The sequence below is a fragment of the Hemitrygon akajei genome, chromosome 6, assembly GCF_048418815.1.
Source record: "Hemitrygon akajei chromosome 6, sHemAka1.3, whole genome shotgun sequence".
Lineage (NCBI taxonomy): Eukaryota > Metazoa > Chordata > Chondrichthyes > Myliobatiformes > Dasyatidae > Hemitrygon > Hemitrygon akajei.
This window is the reverse complement of record NC_133129.1, coordinates 54,682,115-54,705,161: the sequence shown is the minus strand read 5'-3', so window position 1 is coordinate 54,705,161 and position 23,047 is coordinate 54,682,115. Positions and strand designations below refer to the sequence as shown.

Genomic DNA, 23,047 nt, shown 5'->3' with positions numbered 1-23,047 from the left:
ATTTAACCACACTTTGGACTGTTATTTACAAAGGACTGGTTCTCTGCGGAGCTGATTGACTTTGTTTAATTAGAAATAGAACATGCTGATTTAGCACAATGCCAGCACAGTGTAGTTTACTAAGATAACGTGAACTTGATAAGGACATTTTCTTATGGATAGGTGCCAGACAGTGTGAACTCTTAGTGATGATCCTTCTGACTAGCAACTCAGAAAGAAAAGTTTCAGTTGCTGCCATTTTAGCTAACATCAAGTCTGTTTTTCTGAATATGGTTTCAACAGTTATTTGAACTATATTTAAAAATTTAGTGAAATATAATTTTACTTTCTCAATTTTTTATTAATTTTCACATAGAAGAATACATTGTACATAAGGATATATATTATGAATCAAAAAAGATAGAATAGTACTGAATACATTATATTTAAATCACACTTGCAATTGCAGTACCCTATATTCATAATCAAACACATATGTTAATTAAATTGTAATTTGAATTGTAATAATTTTATTATAAAAAAGAATCTAAACCAGTAATTTTGGTGTAATGCCAAGGTTATTGGATTATGAGTTGATAATGGCATCTCATTTTTACCGTACTGTGAGAGACACTCTGTACAGTAATCAAGTTGAAGCGATAACGAGTGTGTGTGTAAAGATGCACTACAGAGCTCCACATGCTGTAGTAATGCCAACCACACCTTTGCATTCAGCATAAGAGTCTTCCAGGTCATTACTCTGTTCTCGGAAATTGGAGTCAACTTCTTCCCTTGGTCACAGTCCAGCAAACTGCTGGAGCCATAGGTTGGTGACTGGAATATTCATCCCACGCAGATGAATGCCATGTCAACATTTGCAGTTTGGGCTCATTGTACCTTGCCAAACAACAGTCAGGGTGGATGAAACAAATGCAGGAGAGGGGTGGAAGAAAAGCTCGCATTTTGCAGTATAGTCACTGTAAAATAGATAGATAGATAGATACTTTATTCATCCCCATGGGGAAATTCAACTTTTTTCCAATGTCCCATACACTTGTTGAGCAAAACTAATTACATACAATACTTAACTCAGTAAAAAATATGATATGCATCTAAATCACTATCTCAAAAGCAGTAATAATAGCTTTTAAAAAGTTCTTAAGTCCTGGCGGTTGAGTTGTAAAGCCTAATGGCATTGGGGAGTATTGACCTCTTCATCCTGTCTGAGGAGCATTGCATCGATAGTAACCTGTTGCTGAAACTGCTTCTCTGTCTCTGGATGGTGCTATGTAGAGGATGTTCAGAGTTATCCATAATTGACCGTAGCCTACTCAGCGCCCTTCGCTCAGCTACCGATGTTAAACTCTCCAGTACTTTGCCCACGACAGAGCCCGCCTTCCTCACCAGCTTATTAAGACGTGAGGCGTCCCTCTTCTTAATGCTTCCTCCCCAACACGCCACCACAAAGAAGAGGGCGCTCTCCACAACTGACCTATAGAACATCTTCAGCATCTCGCTACAGACATTGAATGACGCCAACCTTCTAAGGGAGTACAGTCGACTCTGCCTTCCTGCACAAGGCATCTGTGTTGGCAGTCCAGTCTAGCTTCTCGTCTAACTGTACTCCCAGATACTTGTAGGTCTTAACCTGCTCCACACATTCTCCATTAATGATCACTGGCTCCATATGAGGCCTAGATCTCCTAAAGTCCACCACCATCTCCTTGGTCTTGGTGATATTGAGACGCAGGTAGTTTGAGTTGCACCATATCACAAAGTCCTGTATCAGTTTCCTATACTCCTCCCCCTGTCCATTTCTGACACACCCCACTATGGGAACCTCCTTTCAATGAGATTGCCTGTTGCAAATGCTTATCCCTTTGCAGTGGTATATCAGCACACTCACACCCTCTCCATTATCCTGCCCTTAGGTAAAACAGCTACTCAGCGTTTTTGATAATGACCATCTACGCATGCGAGGTGGCCACAGGCAGCAGGAGCTCACTGTTATTGCTGAAATCCTCTGAACGTAGAGTATTGAACTCTTTGATTATCTACGTCCACATGTAGATAAATAGAGACCGCCTTTGCAAAGTAGCATTTCTAATGTGCGCTGAATACATATTTGTATGCCTTATCTGAGCTATGATAGATATTTTGGGTAACATGATGTACAATGAACATATGTTTAATGTGTGTGGCTTGAATTTAATTTTTGGGTTTTGTCAAGATCTTACTCCATTGGCATTAAACTGCTGTGACAGAGATTGTGTTCATAACTTGTTGAACGTAGTGATGGTATGACAATTAAGATGTTGACACAGCACAAAACAAAACTATTGTTTGTATTTCAGAGTCACGCTGCTGATACATGTGTATAGTTAAAGGCTTGCAGTAATTCAATCACTTGTGGTGTGACTCAGTTGCATTATTGTTTTGTACTTGTCTCATATAGAATTTTATATACAGAATTACTGGGTGTGGATGATATTTTTATTGTTTATAAGAAAGCCCCAATACTTTGTCCTTGCATCTTTCTTATACGCTTCGACTTTGTTTTATGTTGTACAGTGGTGCCCAGGGTGAATACGCAGGTCTGGCAGCAATCAAGGCTTATCTAAACTCAAAGGGAGAGCATCAGAGAACTGTAAGTAGCAAAGTGAATAACTGTGCATTGAATGCATGGAGTGTGCACTCACTAGCAGCCAGAAGCTGAATCCCGGGATTTCTTCATATGTGGATTCTCCCTTGCCCTCAGTTGATGCTGCACTTGGTATTGGGGCTTCCTCATCCTAGTAGGCCACAAGGTATTCAGAGCAATTTGAGAATGGGCAGAGAGCTGAGGACTTGCTCTTTTTTAATGTGATAATACTATGATGGTTAGACAGATGAGGAGAATGGGCAAGAAAGTGGCAGATGAAATACAATCTTGGAAAATGCATGGTCATGCACTTTGGTAGTAGAAAAAAAATCTGCAGACTATTTTCTAAATGGGGAGAAAATCCCAAAATCTGAGATGTAAAGGGACTTGGGAGTCCTTGTGCTGAACACCCTAAGGGTTAACTTGCAGGTAGAGTCAGTGGTGAGTATGTTAGCATTCATTTCAAGAGGTCTAGAATACAAGAGCAAGGATGTGATGCTGAGGCTTTATAAGGCACTGGCGAGGCCTCACCTTGAGTATTGTGAACAGTTTTGGGCCCCTCATCTTAGAAAAGATGTGCTGGCATTGGAGGCCGTCCAGAGGAGGTTCACAAGGATGATTCCAGGAATGAAAGGGTTATCATACAAGGAACGTTTGATGGCTCTGGGTCTGTACTCACTGGAATTCAGAAGGATTTGGGGGGGGGGGGGGATCTCATTGAAACCTTTCGATTGTTGAAAGACCTAGACAGAGTTGAGGTGGAAAGGATGTTTCCCATGGTGGAGGAATCTAGGACAAGAGGGCACAGCCTCAGGATAGAGGGGCACCCACTTAAAACAGAGATGTGGAAAAATTTCTTTAGCCAGAGGGCAGTGAATTTGTGGAATTTGTTGCCACATTCAGCTGTGGAGGCCAGGTTGTTACGTGTGCTTAGGCAGAAATTGATAGGTTCTGGATTGGACATGGCATCAAAGGGGAGAAGGCTGGGGAATGGGGCTGAGGGGAATAAAAGGATCAGCCATGATTGAATGGTGGAGCAGACTCGATGGGTCAAAATGGCCTAATTCTGCTCCAATGTCTTAGTCTTATATTAGGGCAGATTTAAAAAAAGCTTAGCCAGTGACACAGGTTTTAGAAGCAACTCGAGACAGGATGGATGGTATAGGGAGGGAGAGTAGCCAAAGGCCAGGCTGTCAGTGGCAGAACAATTAAAGTTGAACCAAAAATCAAGGATGGCAGATATCTGCGAAATTCTGTAGGTCACGGGAGCTTTTAGATTATGGGAGTGAGACTGTCATGAAGTAATTTAAGAAGTACAACGTGGGTGCCTTGTTCACGTGGAGAAATTAAAGGTCATGAGGCACAAAGGTGAGATGCCGCAAGGAAACAGGGCCTTCAGCCCAGCTAGGCCATGCTAGCTATCATGCTACCAAGCTCGCCCCAGAGCCTTCTTACACCTGTTCTATCCTACAGGTGAAGGAACACACGTCTTTTAAAGGAAAACCAAAATCCTACTCAAATCCTGCACAGACACTGGAAGTATTGCTGCAGTCAAGTCAGCACAGTCCTTTCCTGGTTGTTGCACTACATGGCCAAATTGGGTAAATTACTAATCAGGATTAAAGGATCAAAATTTATTATCCATAACTAGGACCATTCTAGACTGTCTTCCCAGACAACTGATTTTATGTGCATCATTCAGAGATATGAACTGATCGCATGCCATTGCAGAGCTAACACGAAGGCCACTATTCTTTAGGCATCAGCACCTAACCCCAAGCAGATGTGGTTTAGTTAGTCCTGATCTCCTTTTCTAGTGGTGATATTTAAGAGATTTTTAGTTAGGTACATGAATATTCAGGATAGGAGAGTTATAAGGTCATGTGTATACACCAGGGATCAGTTTAATTTGACATCATGCACAAGCACAGACATTGTATACCTGGTTCCTGTTTTGTCCTGTCCGATGGTCAAAGGCCTGGTTCCTGTTCTGTTCTGTCTGATAGTCAAAGACCTGTTCCTGTTCTGTCCTGTCCGATGGTCAAAGGCCTGGTTCCTGTTCTGTCCTGTCCGATGGTCAAAGGCCTGTTCCTGTTCTGTCCGATGGTCAGAGGCCTGGTTCCTGTTCTGTTCTGTCTGATGGTCAAAGGCCTGTTCCTGTTCTGTCCTGTCCGATGGTCAAAGGTCTGTTCCTGTTCTGTCCGATCGTCAAAGGCCTGTTCCTGTTCTGTCCTGTCCGATGGTCAAAGGCCTGGTTCCTGTTCTGTCCGATGGTCAAAGGCCTGTTCCTGTTCTGTTCTGTCCGATAGTCGAAGGCCTGTTCTTGTGCTGTTCTGTCCGATGTTCGGTTCTAACTGTGAATAAATCGGAACTGCTGTTTGCACTCTTTGTCTATTTTCCAATCCTCTGTATCTTAGAGAGACGGAGGTACACGGCTCAGAAACCAGTTCTTCAGCACACCACATCCATCAATGACCTATCTACACTAATCCATTCACCAATAATTACTCCACACCTTTTCAATTCATCTCCTCACCTGGATACATCTTGAGGGGTTTGAGAGTGCCCAACTGCACGACCCAGTAGGCAGTGTATCCAGATTCCTTCCACTAACTAGGTTAAAAATCCTTCCTCAGATTCCCTTTAAACCTCTTCCTCCTTACCGTCAGGTCAACAGTGATGAGGTGTTGTAACCATACTGCAAACAAGATTGGGGTAAGAACCAGTAAAATGCTTTTATTCCTCCTTGATCCAAGGCTACAGATTCAGTTATTCTGCAGAAGGGTCATCGGTCTCACAGGTTAGGGACACAAGAGGCTGCAGATGTTGGACTCTGGAGTAACACACAAAGTGTTGGAGGAACCCAGTGATTCAGGCAGCATTAATGAAGAGAAAAGGACAATCATAGTTTTGATTGAGATCCCTTATCAAGAATTCACTGTCCACTTCCCTTCATAGACGCTGCCATATCTGCCGAGTATCTCCAGCATTTTGCGTGGAGTAGTCACTGGTGTAAGTTAAAATAAAACATCCTAACCTTTGATTTGCAGCGAACACCAGTGTTATCTCAGTAATCCCATGTTGAAATTGCATGTGCTACACTATGTCTTCAGACACCAGTACTGGATGTGTTTTTTGATTTTTGCTGATGCCTACTCGTTGCCTAACCTGTTTGCTCTTTTCTGCTATTGCTGCTAGATCTTTTCTCATATGTAACTTACAAATTAACATTACGTTGTTAATTTTGATACCAGTGAAGACTCAGCAGCTGTTTCTGATCTGCTGTTCATTTGGTTAGATTTTAAGTTAATAATTTAATTCTTACCTAATGCTTTGAATGTGACTGGTGCTAATTGGCCGCTGCTCCCTAGCATACACCTGGCTGACGTTCTGTCCCTGGACAACAAGCTGTGCGAACTGAGAGCCAGAATTTCCTACCGCGGGAAACAAAGGAATGTAACGTTTTGTGCTTCGTGGAGACCTGGGTGATGGAGGAGATACCAGATCACACCATCAAGCCCTCGGGGTTCTCTCTGTTCCTGGCGGACAGGTTGGAAAAACCTCTCTGGGAAGAGTAAAGGAGGTGGGGTATGCTTCCTGGTCAATAATGCTTGGTGTGACCCCCCGGAATGTGCATGCTCTCAAATAATTTTGTTCCCCGGATCTGGAGTACCTTGTGCTGCTGTGCAGACCCTACTGGCTGCCTAGGAAATTCACATCTGTTATCATCACTGTGGTGTACATTCCACCCCAGGCTGATACTGACCTGACTGTCAAGGAACTGTAGAAGACCTGGAGACTGCACACGCAGAGGCTGCCTGCATCATCACTGGAGACTTTAATCAAGCGTCGCTGTCTAAATTCTCTCCGAAGTTTTGTCAACAGGTCCAGGTGAGGACAGGGGGAGATAGCATATTCAACCACTGCAACTCTTCCTTCTGCAATGCTTACAAAGAGCTCCTTTGCCCCCAGTTTGGAAAATCGGGTCACTCCTTCACCTTGCTGCTACCAATGTACTGGCAGAAGCTCAAACAAGAGGCGGCCATAGTTAAAACCATCAACTGTTGGTCTCCATGCCTTCATGCCACAGGACTGCTTTGATGATGTTGACTGGAATGTCTTCTACAATGAGGATGTCTCTGCTTTCACGGATGGAGTCACGAGTTTCATCCGGAAGTGCATCAAGGATGTTGTCCCCCAGAAATTGGTCAGGGTTTCTCCAAACCAGAAACCCTGGATCAACAGTAACATGCGAGCAGCACTTCCCACGTGACACAGAACTTGTGTTGCCGGTAATCAGCGGGAGCGGCAGCTAGGACCCGTGCAAAGTCATCAAGGCAGTGAAACAACAATACAGGGACAAGATCTAGACACAACTTTCCACCAAAAACACACACAGCTTTTGGCAAGATCTACACACCATCGCAGACTTAAAAGCTAAATGCAGTGGAGTTTCCAACATTGCTGCCTTTCTCCCAGACGAGCTAAGTCTTTACTACACTTGGTTTGATGTTGCCAATGCTGAGCCCCTGAGAAGGCCTATGGCTGATGTGACCTGCACCATGGTCATCTCTGAAGCTGAAGTACGCTGGTGTTTCCAATGAGTGGAGAGTCGCAGGGCTGCGGGACCGGACGGCATCCCAGGGCAGGTACTTAGGATGCGCATGGCACTACTGGCAGGTGTGTTTACAGACATTTGTAATCTCTCCCTCTCCCAGTGTAGAGTGTCCTCCTGCTTCAGAACATCCACCATTGTCCCTGTACCTTAAAAAGACCAAGGTAACCTGTCTAAACGACTGACGTCCTGTCGCACTCACCTCAATAATAAGCAAATGCTTTAAGAGGCTGGTCAAGGACTACATCTGCAGCATGCTACCACCCACACTGGACCCCCTACTTTCGCCTACCAACACAACCGATTGACAGATGATGCAATAGCCACAGCTCTACACACCGTTCTTATACATCTGGAGAAGAGGGATGCTTATGTGAGAATGCTGTTCGTGGACTACAGTTCAGCATTCAACACCATAGTTCCATCCAGGCTCGACAGGAAGCTCAGAGACCTCAGCCTTCACCCTGCCTTATGCAGCTGGATTCTAGACTTCCTGTCAGATTGCTGGCAGGTGGTAAGAGTGGGCTCTCTCACCTCTGCCCCTCTGACCCTCAACACAGATGTCCCTCAGGGCTGTGTCCTAAGCCCCTTTCTTTACTCTCTGCATACCCATGACTCCGTTGCCATCCACAGCTCCAATCTGCTGATGACACTACACTGATTGGCCTAATCTCAAAAAAAAATGAGGCAGATGACAGAGAAGAAGTCATCACCCTGATACAGTGGTGTCAAGAAAACAATCTGTCCCTCAATGTCACAAAACAAAAGAGCTGGTTGTGGACTACAGGAGGAATGGAGACAAGCTAGCCCCTATTGACATCAATGGACCTGGGGTTGAGAGGGTGAACAGCTTTAAATTCCTCAGCATACACATCACCGAGAATCTCACGTGGTCTGTACACACCAGCTATGTGGTGAAAAAGGCATAAAAGCATCTCTTTCACCTCAGATGGTTGAAGAAGTTTGGTATGGGCCCTCAAATCCGAAGAACTTTCTATAGGGGCAAAATTAACAGCATCATGACTGGCTGCATCACTGCCTGGTATGGGAACTGTACTTCGCTCAATCGCAGGACCCTGCAGAGAGTGGTGCGGACAGCCCAGCACATCTGTAGATGTGAACTTCCCACTATTCAGGACATTTACAAAGACGGGTGTGTGAAAAGGACCCAAAGGATCATTGGAGACCCAAGTCACCCCTACCACAATATATTCCAACTGCTACCATCCAGGAAATTTTACTGCACCATAAAGTCAGGCCATCAGTCTGCTTAATTCATGCTGACACAACTGTGTTTCTATGTTATATTGACCATCCTGTTGTACCTACTATTTATTAGAAATTGCACATTCAGACGGAGACGTAAAGGTTTTTACTCCTCATGTATATGAAGGATGTAAGTACAGTCAGCCCTCCTCATCCGCGAGTTCCGCATGTGTGAATTCAACCAGCCGCGAATCGAAGAAACCCGGAAGGGCTCTTCCAGCACTTCTTGTTCGAGCATGTACAGACTATTTTTTCTTGTCATTATTACCTAAATAATACAGTATAACAACTATTTACATAGCATTTACATTGTATTAGGTATTACAAGTAATCTAGAGATGATTTAAAGTTTAGGGGAGGATGTGTGTGGGTTATCGTGGATGGGGATCAAAAAAATACTGGAAGTTCTCTTACTCAGTAAGTCGGAACAGGTACATCCGGTATTATTTAGCGTCAGTTAGTCAAACGTTTGTCTTAGTATATAGTATATATTTTACCTTTCTATGCATGTTTCAGCACCGGGCGATCCAGTGACAGATCGCTCCCGAGCATGCTGTTCATCCGTGCCGGGTCGATGTGGAGGATCAAAAACCCAAAGCCCAATAATTGAACCACTGCGTTGCTTAGTAATAATTGTAGTTTTCATCAGGGCAGAACCTTTCTCACTTTATCCTTTTAAATTGGTCCGATCGTTGACCGACTGTAGCCTAACACTTTTCCAGTGACCGATGGTGTTTCACCTTTTTCCAATTGCTTTATTATTTCCACTTTATTTTCAATCGTGATCGTGATTATTTTCCTGAACAGAAACACTGCGGACTCAGAGTTGCACCGCTGGGTCCTAATGTCCACCGCATTAAGACAGGTTGAATAAGAGACTTGTGCATCCACGTTTTTTGGTATCTGCGAGGGGCCCCAGAACTGATCCCTCGCGGATAAGAAGGGAGGACTGTAATAAAGTCAATTCAACTCATTAAGCTGGTTCTACTGGAATCACAATTCCTGCTATGCTCAGCTTTCCAGCTGGAGTTTCACTCTCCTGGTTTGGTCTGAGCTATGTTTCTATACCACATTTGAGTCTTGAAAACCACTGATCCACCCCCAAACCAAACCAAACTCTACCATCTTCTGCTCACAGCTCATTTCAGTGCACCTCTGAAACCTGACCGTCAGAACCTCCCCTGGGTTTGCTCTGATATGTCTAACTTTGACACAGCTTCTCATCCACCAGCCACACTGACATCTGATTTTGGGCAACAGATAAATAAATAAAAAACAAAAGTGAATGTTGGAAATACTCAGCAGCTGAATCGTTAGAAAGTTCCTCAATAATCTTCAAGCTGCATGTGTCAGTTTCATCGGGTCGAGTCACCACTGGTTTATTTGCTTTATTCCTGGTTTTATTTCTTCTTGTCATTATCAGGGTCTGAATAATTACAACAAAGCCAGGCTTGATGTATGCTGAGTTTCCATCCAATGAAGTGGCACATTTTGCCCCGTTTTATTTTTTATCCCTGTCTAAAGCATTATCATATGTCTGCTGTTAACTCTCTCTCTGGATTTTTTGCCTTCCCCATCCATACCCCAAACTTCAAATACTCCATGACCTTCCTACCAACCAAGGCTTCAATAGACAATAGGTGCAGGAGTAGGCCCTTCGGCCCTTCTAGCCAGCACCGCCATTCACTGTGATCATGGCTGATCATACACAATCAGTACCCCGTTCCTGCCCTCTCCCCATATCCCTTGACACCGCTATCTATAAGAGCTCTATCTAACTCTCTCTTGAATGCATCCAGAGACTTGGCCTCCACTGCCTTCTGGGGCAGAGCATTCTACAGATCCACCACTCTCTGGGTGAAAAAGTTTTTCCGCATCTCTGTTCTAAATGGCCTACCCCTTATTCTTAAACTGTGGCCTCTAGTTCTGGACTCACCCATCAGCGGGAACATGCTTCCTGCCTCCAGTGTGTCCAATCCCTTAATAACCTTATGTTTCAATCAGATCCCCTCTCATCCTTCTAAATTCCAGTGTATACAAGCCCATTCGCTCCAATCTTTCAACATATGCCAGTCCCGCTAGACTAGTGATTAACGGGTCCGTTTCGGAATGGCAGGCTGTGACCAGTGGGGTACGCAAGGTTTGGTGCTGGGACCGCAGCTGTTTACAATATACATTAATGATTTAGATGAAGGGATTAAAAGTAACATTAGCAAATTTGCTGATGACACAAAGCTGGGTGGCAGCGTGAAATGTCAGGAGGATGTTATGAAAATGCAGGGTGACTTGGACAGGTTGGGTGAGTAGGCAAATGTATGGCAGATGCAGTTTAATGTGGATAAATGTGAGGTTATCCACTTTGGTGGCAAGAACAGGAAGGCAGATTACTATCTTCATGGTGGATGTCCTCTCTCTGCTCTAACTTTGGAAGAACCATGGCCCCTGTTCCATATTCTATGGTTACCATAGTTACTTCCCAGTCACCAGGCTGATTCCTGGGATGTGTGGGTTGTCATTTTTCATGTGGCTAAGAACATCATACACGTATTCTTATGAGCTTAGCAGAATGTAGGCGAGTTTATTGAAAAATATTAGATCCATTGGGGCAAAACAGGGCAAAGATTGAGATGTTTAACTTGTGGGGGAGCCTCAAATGAGGGTATATATTTACAAGACGGGGGCAGTTAGTGAAACCTGATCTATGAAGGAATTTCTCTTTGCAGAGCGCGGTGAATCTCTGGGATTCTTTACGCCAGACGTTTGTGGAGACTACCTCATCGGGGTAGATACATTTTTGAAAGGTTTAGGAATTCAGTGCTAAGGCACAGAAGAGGAGTTGAAAACTGGGGCAGATCAGCCATTATGATATTGAATCGCAGGGCAAGTTTGAGGGGCGCATTGGCCTAATGCTGCTATTTTCATGAGTATTTTTGGGTAATGTTTTCTACAGAAGAACAGGACAAGCCCACAGAAATTATTTCCCTCTCTTTCCAAGAGGAAGCTGCATTAAGGTAACGAGATCTAGCAGAATTCAGCAAAGGTTAAGAGTGCCAATTCTCCAGCTACATACTTTTATCTATAAAGTTAAATTACAGTATGCAAAGTTGTTCTCAGAATAATACATCAGCTCTTGTTAAAGAACCGCTTCCCTCTGGTGGTTGACTGGAGTATTGATTGTGTACTGATCTAGAGTGAATGGGTAAACAAAATGGTACTGGAACTGTGGAAGCATTTGTGTGTCTATGAATAGATGGGAGATATTGGCAAGTGATCAAAGTTATAGACACTCCCTGGAATAAACGTGGAACCTTTACTTTGGGACAACTTGTTTTCCATGGTCAATCTGAATTTGTGACCCGGCGGAGATGGTTTACACCAGCTGACAACTTTTGACCTGATTTTCCAGATCATAGGTTTGTTCATTTAATTTAACATTGATCAAAGCATACAATTACTACCTTCAAAATAAGAGTTTATTTCTTCCATTTTGAGCCTCTGAATAAATTTTTTGAATTTTACCGATGATTTTTCTAACTACTATTTAAGTTTCTGTGATTTAAATCTAATTCTGGCATTTGAAACAATGTTATTATAAAGATTCATTCATTTATTTTGGAACGTAAAACATTTCAAACTTCAGTACTCTGACCTGAATATTTATTTATTTATCAACTTACAGCACAGAATAGGCCCTTCTGGCCATTCGAGTCGGACACCCAGAACTCCCCCAATTTAAGCCTATCTTAATGACAGGACAGTTTACAATGACCAGTTAACCTACCAACTGTTACATCTTTGGACTGTGGGAGGAAACCAGAGCACCTGGAGAGAACCCACACGGTCACTGAGAGAACATACAAACTCCTTACAGACAATAGCGGAAATTATACCCTGGTCGCTGGTACTGTGAAGTGTTGTGCTAAGCCACTACCATACTGTGTGGTAAAACCGCAGGTTGAGGAGAACTAGCAACACCAAACCATAAATGAGCCAAGTAAGCCAATGTGGTCTTCCTTTACCGGAATTTTCTGCAACATTTTTTTTAATAACACCGTGTAACGTTGCAGCAAATAAGGTTTTTTTTAAAAGCAGGAATTTGTTGAGTAGGCAGAGTTTCGATCCTGACCTCCAGCCCTGTGTGGAATTTGCACATTCTTTCTTCGACCGTGTGGGTTTCTCCATTTTCTTCGGTTTCCTCCCACATCCCAAAGACATGCAGGTGGGCAGGTTCAGTGATTCCTGCAAATTGCTGTGTGTGTGGGTGGATAATTAGAATATCAGAGTGGGAGGTGATATTAGGCAAGTGAGAGCGGATAAATCACAAGAGATTCAGTGAGAGAATGGGAATAGATTGTGGTCTATAAATAGTTGGAGTATGACAGGACTGTGGATGCATCTGTACCTGCAACTGCCTAACATATGCCAAGCCTGTCAGAGGACCAGAGTGGAGTAGGCCCGCTCACTGCCTCATGCCTGCCCCACCGTTCAATGTGACCACGGCTGATCTATGCTGACCTCAATTCCTTTTCTGTGCCAGTTCCTTATAACCCTCAAATCCTCAGTCTTTCACATATTATTCTATCCCCACCTTAAATATACCTAATGACCTGGCCACCACCAACCTTGGAGGCACTGAATTTCAGAGATTCACATTCCTCTGAGGGAAGAAATTTCCACACACCTCTGTTTTAAGTAATCAGTCCCTTGTAGCTACGTTCCCTTGTATGAGACTCTCCCATCAATGGAAACAACATAACATATAAAATGGGCCTACACTCCGGCTGCTCCCTCTGGGAGCAGATCTGGGGACTCCGTCTGGTTTGGAATGTTGTTGACTTGCTTCTGTTGTTTGTGTGATGTGTGAGTGTTTTTTCTCTCTCTGCACAGTGGCTTTTTTTGAATTGTGATAGTTGGGTTTCTTGCTTTGTGGCTGCCTGTTAGCAGATAAATTTCAAGGTGCATAACTTATTCATTTTCTATGCTTTGAAGCTTTGAATCTTGAATCTGCCTAGTTAAGCCACCTTGGCATCTTATATTTTTTTTTACAAGAACACCCCTCAATCTTATCAGCTCTTGATAGGACAACTCTCTTATCTCAGAATCACCCTGATGAATCTTCTTTGGACTGATTCAATGCAACTGTATCTGTTTTTCTTTCAATAAAGGGACCAAAATTGTGGTTATGTCTTGCCATGAAACAGACCTTTCTTCGTGAAACTACAAGATGTGGCCTTTTCTAAATTAAACACTGTTGAAATTCTTTCACTAGTGTGGGTATTACACAGGTGCACCTAAGTACTATCATAATTGTCAGCTTTCTCCATGTTGGGGTTTCCTAACATTTTTGGTTTTGGTGTTGCAGGTTCTTCTCAACCTTGTGACTTCACTAATGCAGGTCAGAGAATTGGAATATGAGCCTTTTTAACTGTTCCAAGAACTTTCATTCCCCGAATAGCCACTTAATTTTTCCAAGTCCAGGTCTGCAACTTCTACTTTTCATTTTGCCATTTTCCCCTGGCCTCTATCACTGCCATACACCCCATATGCAGAACTAAATTCAGGAATCATTATGTAACTTTGTCAAACACACCTTTAGTCTGTTCACCAAGTAATAAATTATAGCCTTACAACAGTGGGTGGTTTATGAACCCTAAATGTAACCCAGATTACAAAATGACCCCTTTAGGCTTAGTGAACGATTGAAACTACAACCAAAGTATGCTCTTTGATGTTGTTTTGAAGGTAGTTTGGAAGAAGTGTGCAGTACATCATTTGGCAAATAGAATATTATTAAGCCTTATCTGGGCTTGTTAAAACCAAGCAGTGATTTTTGTAGAACAGAATTGTTGGGAAGCAGTCCCATTATAAAACAGTTTCCTCACCTCTTATATCAAGAACTTGGATCATTTTCTTACACAAAAATAGGAAGTGTTAGAGAACTCAGCAAGTCAGATATCATCAGTGAAAAGAGGGAGAGTTACTGTACCTGGCACTGAACTTTCAACAGAACTGAGGAAGAGGGAAAGAAGATGTTTTACATGACAGAGAAGGGTGTGACAAAGGAATGTCTGATTGGGTGCTGTGAAGATAAGACTTGAGTTGTTTTGCCTGTGTGACATTTGCTCATTTTGCTCATTTTGTATTGTATGGTGTGATTATATATAGAAAATGGATTGGCTGGCAAATAAGGCCTGCTTTCAGACAAACAAGAAAAAAGAGGGAGCTGTCTATATTTGGAGAATTCAGAATGAGTCTTCAAGGTTGCAGTTTGCCCATAAGTGCGATGTGGTGCTTATGTTGTGTCTCCTTGTAATAGTGCAGCTGGCCACAGAGGAAGAGGTTACAGTGGGCTAGTGAATTAAAATGGCTGGCAACCAGGATCTCAAGATGGCAATTGTAGACTGAACGTGGTTGTTTCGCAAAGTGCTCGCCTACATTTGATTTTTGATGTGTAAATACTCAAAACGTGCCCTTTAGCATTTTATTCTCTAAGTACTGCATGATGTCTTAACGAGTGATTACAGCAAATCTCTTACAAATGGACTGTATTACCCAAGTAATGATGGCTCAGAGGTCAGTTTGTGTAACTTGGCAACTGTTGTTGGTGATATTGTTGGTTACTACTTTTCAGTTGCCACACTAGATGATCATTCATCGAAATTAATCTGTCGAACTTCTGTTAATATTCTTTGTTGCCAACAGACTTATTAATCTTCGGTACTTAAGATTCAGATTAATTTTATTTATGGAGTCTACATCGAAATATACAGTGAAATGCATCGTTTGCGTTAACAACCAACACAACCTAAGGACGTGCTCACGGTCCATGAGTGTCGTTACACATTCCGGTGCTAACACAGCATGCACACAAGGCTTGGCAGAACACGCAGAAAAATAACTAAACAAGCACCATTCCTCCGTCCCATCCACCCTTGGCCATATGTACACTGTTACGCTAGTTCCAGATTGAATCAGTAACTGAGAAGTATTTCTAAAGCAAGGTTAATGTTTAAAGGCTTTGTGGAGCAAGGTTTGAGATTGTAATTTTTTTTATTCACACGTTGCTCAGTTTTATTTACTCTGATGTTGGATTAAAGAGGTTGAGAATTTTCTCTTTGTCTGTTGTTAAGTTACTGAGTAAGTTTGGTGAGATCCTAAAATATCACAGAATAATATAGGCTCATGTACTTAAAAGAGCTTCTGATTTCTGGAGTGTTTGCACAATCGTTATAGATTCCTGCTTAGCCTGCACCCACAAGATCCAGTTGTCAGCACACAGCCACTGGCATTTCACCATTTTTACCAAATTCGATACTCAGAGTTTTGAGTAGATAATTACCTTTGGACATTGACCATTTAACTCTTTCCTTTTCTATCCAGGTCTGCCTTATCCCCAAATCAGCACATGGCACCAATCCTGCCAGTGCACAGATGGCAGGGATGAAAATCCAGCCAGTCGAGGTGGACAAGAATGGAAACATCGATGTTGCACATTTAAAGGCTCTGGTATGTCAATAATGCTGCTCCATATAAACATATAACAATTACATCATAGAAACAGTCCATCTGGGCTGTGGGATCTCTATCAGACTTTGCATAAACAATTAGTACTACCTTTCAATGAAAAGCAAAAAATATTGCCGATGCTGAGAATCTAAAATAATAACTGAAAATTGCTATGAAGAGGGAAACAGTGAATGTTTCAGGTTAATGAGCTTTCATTAGAACTGACTGAATGACATTCAGACTTTTAAAACACCATTCTTAATGTTTTTCATGCTTGATATGCCCAGTGTCTGTGTTTGTTATTTTGTTCTACATTTGGGACCTTCTGAGGTCCACCTCACCACCACCTTTCTCAGCCATTGCCATATTAAAAAAATCGCTCAACTAAGATTTCTGAAGTGCAGACCTTGCAAGGAGCTTTATACCATGAATGTTGAACTGGGGTGGATTTCTGCTGGATAGCTGGTAACTGATTGCAGTCTGCTGTTGGAAACATCAGTGGACTGTACTTGATCTAGGGCATCGAAAACTTTAACAACTATAAAGAAAATAAATACTGTGTTACAGTTCATTACACAATACAATAATCAGATTTATTCCATCGGTAAAGAGTAGGTTACTGGCTCCATCAAAATGTGCAGATAGACTCACTTAGATTTGTGCTGGCATTTTTACAAAAGGTGGTATTGATTAATTATTACTGTTAATCCAAAATTATTTGCATTAATTGATAATTTCTCATTTATCAACTTATTTATTATTATGTCTCCTATCATCTCTTACCACATAGCAGCCAGTCACAAGCGTGTTTTCTTTCCAAAAGTAGCCACCTCTTGTAAATGAAATACACCACCTCTCTGGAGTAAGCATAAATGTCTCAGAGGCAAGCAGAGCCAAATTAAGTGTCTGCTATCAAGTTAAATCTCCCAGGCAGGCAAAGAACCCAATGAACAGATTGAATGCAGTGTTTAATATACAAACCCCATTTCCAGAAAAGTTGGGATATTTTCTAAAATGCAATAAAAACAAAAATCTGTGATATGTTAATTCACGTGAACCTTTATTTAACTGACAAAAGTACAAAGAAAAGATTTTCAATAGTTTTACTGACCAACTTAATTGTATTTTGTAAATATACACAAATTTAGAATTTGATGACTGCAACACACTCAACAAAAGTTGGGACAGAGGCATGATTACCATTGTGTTACATCACCTTTCTTTTTAATAACACTTTTAATCGTCTTGGAACTGAGGATACTAATTGTAGTAGATTTGCAATTGGTAATTTTGTCCATTCTTGCTTGATATAAGACTTCAGCTGCTCAACAGTTCATGGTCTCCGTTGTCTGATTCTCCTCTTCATGATGCGCCATACATTTTCGATAGGAGATAGATCTGGACTGGCAGCAGGCCAGTCAAGCACACGCACTCTGTGTCTACAAAGCCACGCTGTTGCAGCCCGTGCAGAATGTGGTCTGGCATTGTCCTGCTGAAATAAGCATGGATGTTCCGGGAAGAGACGTCACCTTGATGGCAACATATGTCTCTCTAAAATCCTAATATACGCTTCAGAGTTGATGGTACCTTCACATACATGCAACTCACCCATGCCGTGGGCACTGATGCATCCCCATACCATCACAGATGCTGGCTTTTGCACCTTTCGCTGATAACAATCAGCATGGTCGTTTTCATCTTTGGCACGGAGAACTCAACGCCTGTTTTTTCCAAAAACTAGCTGAAATGTGGACTCATCTGACCACAGCACACGGTTCCACAGTCTTTCGGTCCATCTGAGATGAACTCGGGCCCAGAGAACTCGCCGGCGTTTCTGCATAGAGTTGATGTATGGCTTCCTCCTTGCGTAATACAGTTTCAAATTGCATTTCTGGATGCAGCGACGGACTGTGTTAAGTGACAATGGTTTTCCAAAGTACTCCCGTGCCCAGGTGGCTATAATTGTCACAGTAGCATGACGGTTTCTTAGGCAGTGCCGCCTCAGGGCTCGAAGATCACGCGCATTCAACAGTGGTTTCCGACCTTGCCCTTTACGCACTGAGATGTCTCTGAATTCTCTGAATCTTTTCACAATATTATGTACTGTAGATGTTGAAAGACCTAAATTCTCTGCAATCTTGCATTGGGAAATGTCCCTTTTGAACTGACTAACAATTCTCTCATGAATTTTGGCACAAAGGGGTGAGCCACGACCCATCCTTGCTTGCAAAGACTGAGCCTTTGATGGACACTACTTTTATACCCAGTCATGATACCTCACCTGCTACCAATTAGCCTGCTTAGTGTGGAGTCTTCCAAACCGGTGTTACTTGAATATTCTGTGCACTTCTCAATCTTATTTTGACTCTGTCCCAACTTCTGTTGACTGTATTGCAGCCATCAAATTCTAACTTTGTGTATATTTACAAAATACAATTAAGTTGGTCAGTAAAACTATTGAAAATCTTTTCTTTGTACTTTTGTCAGTTAAATAAAGGTTCATGTGAATTAACATCACAGATTTTTTAAAATTGCATTTTGGAAAATATCCCAACTTTTCTGGAAATGGGGTTTGTACAAATTGCTTTTAATGGAAATGTAAGAGAAGTGATGCCCAGTCATGGAAAACTGATTTCTAAAGCTGTCCTTTAATTTTCTATTCAATATGCATGGTGGCACTGTGTTACCAACCTCTGCATTGTGAAAAGGAAAAGAAATATGACGTCAGAAAATAATATAGGGCTGACTAGAATTAAAGCCATTGATGGTATCTTAACTGGTGGAATAAACTTGGTAATGTATTATCGAGCTGCAACGCAGCAGTCCATTGGTATGAAATTATTGTCTGCCATTGATAAAAGTTTTGGATGGCTGAGAACTTGGTGACAAAGTACAGTCCACTGACATTTCCACAGCAGAAGATTGCAACAGAGGTTTTGTTCTGCTGCTGTCAAGCTTACGGTTACACACACAATCCCCAAAGTTACGTGGATGCTTGAGGGGGCAGGGTGTTGGGACCAGCGGTGAGAATCGGCCAGTTCTGCTTGGGGTTCTGGGCTCTGTGCTGTTTGCTCTGCCATGTGTTGAACTGTGGGGCTGCTCTGGCTGCATGTCAGATGACTTGCTTTTGTTCTGAGTGCTGTCTGCTTGTTTTTGTGTGCATGATGTGTGTTTTCCTCTCTCTATCTGCACATTGGGTGTCTGTTATTCTCTCTGTGTGTTCTTTTTGGGTTTTCTTGTTTTGTGGCTGCCTAATCTCAATGTATGCATACTTCGATAATGTACTTCAACATTTGATCTCACTGAGCAGCTCGAGGAACAAAGTGGGTTTCATTTAAATGAAACAGTATAAATTTCAACCACAGAAGCATGTTGTATCCACTGATGCTTTATTTTGGTTTCACACTAGTTGCCCCTTTTGCATGCATGAAAAGCAAGTTTGGGTGTCGGTTTACCTCAACCAAAATCTCCAATATTATCATGACTGGTACTGCAAGAAAATTGCAGTGTTGTCTTAATTAACTCTCACCTACTTTCCTTTCTGACATTTGTGCATGTTTGTAACTTGTCTGATGAAAATTGTGCTAATGAAGCACCTGTGCTGACAAACTGGATTGTAATTACTCTGTGATTTACTGAGTCGTGTTAGTAACAGTACACACAGAGCGTGGAAGTGATGAATTAGGCCCCTGAGATTAAAAGGCATGTGCACTTGAAAGCCTGTGCCCAAAAGAGAGTGCCTTCCACACATAGGAAGCCCCAACGATTCACCACGGTCCTCCATAAGTTTGCTGGATCGTACGGTCAAAATGTCACCCTACAATCGTTCATCTGTCGACTAAAGTTCTGTACTTGACCGTGACAATTCCAGATGACAGCTGGTAGCAGTTTTCTTCCTGCGAGATGTGTGTGTAGACTTTTGTATCTAGTGTCAAACATTCATGGCCTGGTGTGCGTAATGTATTTTTGTTTCATGGCCTCTTGCTGTGAATTTGTTACTGGAAAGCTGGCTGTAGGAGATCTGCTCTCCATAGTCGATCAAGTTCTTCTACCTTTGGGCCCTCCACATATGGCACTTTGGCTGGCAGTTCCCTTAAACTGGAACTTAGCTGCCTGATCACAGTATTGACCCTAAGCATCAGCTGGCTGCTTTCGTGATAAAGAATTCAATGTGGGGTTCCCTCCAATACAGTTGACACAGGATAGCACTGATCCTGGTGGTATGGGACCTAAGGCTCCTGTACCTCCTACCTTTTTGCACAAAACTTAGTTCTGCCTCAGAACGGTAGTTATTCAACACGTGATATAACTCACATTAGGTTTAGGACCTCACTTACTCAAGAAGTAACATTTAGGTAAAGTCCTTTAAGTAGGTGAGAAGATAAATCTCATCAGGGTTTGAATCTATGCAAATATTTGTTTGGAATGTGTTGAAGAGCTCTGTTTGTCTTTTCTACTGAAGGTTGACAAGTACAAAGATAATCTGGCTGCCATAATGATCACCTACCCATCCACATATGGAGTATTTGAGGAGAACATCAGTGATGTGTGTGGCCTGATCCATGATCATGGGGGACAGGTTTACCTAGATGGGGCGAACATGAATGCGCAGGTGAGTGCTGTAATTTATGCTTATTTTCAATGTCACTGAATCAGGTGCAGATTCTCATTTGCTGTGAGCATTTGTACAAAACAGCAGGTCGTAGGGACTAGAGTTGGGTGTTCAGTAGTGCATCTGCTTTGGTGCATAGAAGCAATAGGAAGCTGCTAAGTTGGAAGGCTTATTATTTTCCGCCCTGGTGCTCCTGATTACATATCAGGAGAAACTGTACTTTTCTTATTTGAATGCTTATGGATATATGGTTTTAAGGATTTAAGATTTACAACAATGGAAGCACAGTGAAAAAGGACTCTATATTTTTTCCCTCTCCTTGCGGATTCTGCTAGACTAGGGTCTTAGCCGGAAAGGACTCCATAGTCACGTTTCCCTTATAGATTGTGCATTTAAATTCAGGTCTCCACCATGGGCAACTCCCTTCCGATGAATTTAGGAGACTGTTGTTCCTTACTACCCTTGGACAGGGATTATAAATAGTGCATGTTTTAGTAAATGTGAGGTTATGCATGAGATCATGGGATTTAAAATAAATTGGTATATATGGGATTGAAATGTTGCACTACACACATTTATTTGCATTGCTTACTGTGCTCCGTGTCAGTTTGGTATCTTCAAGGAGACTCTTTGGAGGAGTGGTATACTTGCAGAACGGTAACCGCTTTACACGTGTTAACTTAATCTTGGGCTGGCCACTGATCCCCTTTTTAAATTGAAAATGTTCTCATGGAGGCTGGCCATATTGTTTCTGTCACGAATATTTCACGCAGCATTCAGAAGCAGCTTACACCATGAAACACAAAGTTCTGTATTTACCATTCTGTTGGAGTGCCCATTGATGTATAACTCTGCTGTGCTCTGTCAGCCAGTTTGCTGACCTGACCCTGAATGACTGAACAAGATGAAGGACCAGACCACAGTGTGCTTACAAGTAACAGTGCAGTTCCCAATCATACCGTCATGTCTCAGAGCCCCAGTGGCACCTCATGTTAGAAGAATATAAGAACTCGGTGTGGTGATAACAAGTGTGTTGTTCAGGTGGTTCTCTGCTAACGTTTCACTTGAATGTCGCTTGCATCTCTGGGAATGCTTAATTCGGAGCCCATGGTGGGAGGTAACCTTTTGATCCATGATTTACCTCTCGGTCCTTTAGTGTACCTTTGTAACCTGAACAGATGCCCGATCACAGGTCAATGGAGCAATATCTTGAATTCTGAATGCTGTAATGTAAAAAAAGTGGAGTAAGTGTGAAGTCTTGTTTGATAGTGTCCCTGAGAAAAAGCCTTATGGTCTGATAGGAATGTGGGGAGAATAAAATAGACAAGTGAGGAGAAGAGAAGGGGTAAGAAGGGGGCCAGGGTGGGGGGGGGAGGGGGAAAAACTATTGGAAGTTGGAGAAATCAATGTTGATGCCATCAGGTTGGAAGCTACCCAGATGGAATATGAGGAGCTGCTTCTCCAACCTGAGAGTGGCCTTATCATAGCACGAGAGGAGGCCATGGACTGACATGTTGGAATGGGAATGGAGATTAGAATTAAAATTATTCATATATATGTTAATGTATATGGGTTTTGAGGGACCTTTTTCATCCTATATCACTCTTGAGGTGCTTGGTGTAGGTGGTTGATATGCGCCAAGCCTGAATTTATCCACAATAATTGAAAACTAATTGTAACCCCAAATGAAATATGAAGTGGTTACCTATTAGTGTGTTTTTTTTTAAACCATGTTTCTTTCTTGCTGCTTTCAGAAAGGAAATTGTTTTTAAGAGCTCTGATGGTACTCTCTCCCCTAATGGTGCAATCTTTCAGGTGGGCCTCTGTCGTCCTGGTGACTATGGATCTGACGTGTCTCACTTAAACCTGCATAAAACTTTCTGTATTCCTCATGGAGGCGGTGGACCTGGCATGGGACCAATTGGAGTGTAGGTACAATTTTCAATCATAGTGCTGACATTTTTTTTAACAACTTTATGGAAATTTAAATTGAAGACCATAAAAATAATGAGTAAGCTCTTAGTACATCTCTTAATATTTTAAGTTTACTATATTGTCCCTACCTATCATAACTCACCTGGTAACTATTACTTTTGATTTCGTCCTGATTCCATTTATAACAATGTTCAGTACAAGACATCTCAGATGATCTCATGCTGAACACTGTTAACAGCAGGCAAACTGGTTCTTGATAAAGTTTTAGAATTTGGTCAGAAGATTTGTATTGTGGATTATAATTCTGGTCTTGATTTAAGACAAACGATATTGTTTTGGAACAATTGGCTATGTCTACTGAATGGCCTACTCCTGCACCTATTTTCTATGTTTCAGGGTCAGAACCCAGACAATTTGTTCAGTGATTGTTTTGAAAATGAGGATGGGATAAAATTGAAGCGAGAGCAATCCAAAGAGTATGCATCGTTAAAAA

General features: G+C 42.1%; 1 protein-coding gene across 2 annotated transcripts in view; it reads left to right on the top strand.

The window, feature by feature from the left end:
• The window catches only part of gldc (glycine dehydrogenase (decarboxylating)), a 200,409-nt gene that overhangs the window by 156,541 nt on the left and 20,821 nt on the right, over positions 1–23,047 (top strand). For both annotated transcript variants that reach the window (XM_073048372.1, XM_073048373.1), the window contains 4 exons: positions 2,551–2,626; positions 15,882–16,007; positions 20,470–20,619; positions 22,435–22,547. In XM_073048372.1, the coding sequence (XP_072904473.1) occupies positions 2,551–2,626; positions 15,882–16,007; positions 20,470–20,619; positions 22,435–22,547 (465 nt within the window). The remainder of the gene's footprint in view (positions 1–2,550; positions 2,627–15,881; positions 16,008–20,469; positions 20,620–22,434; positions 22,548–23,047) is intronic.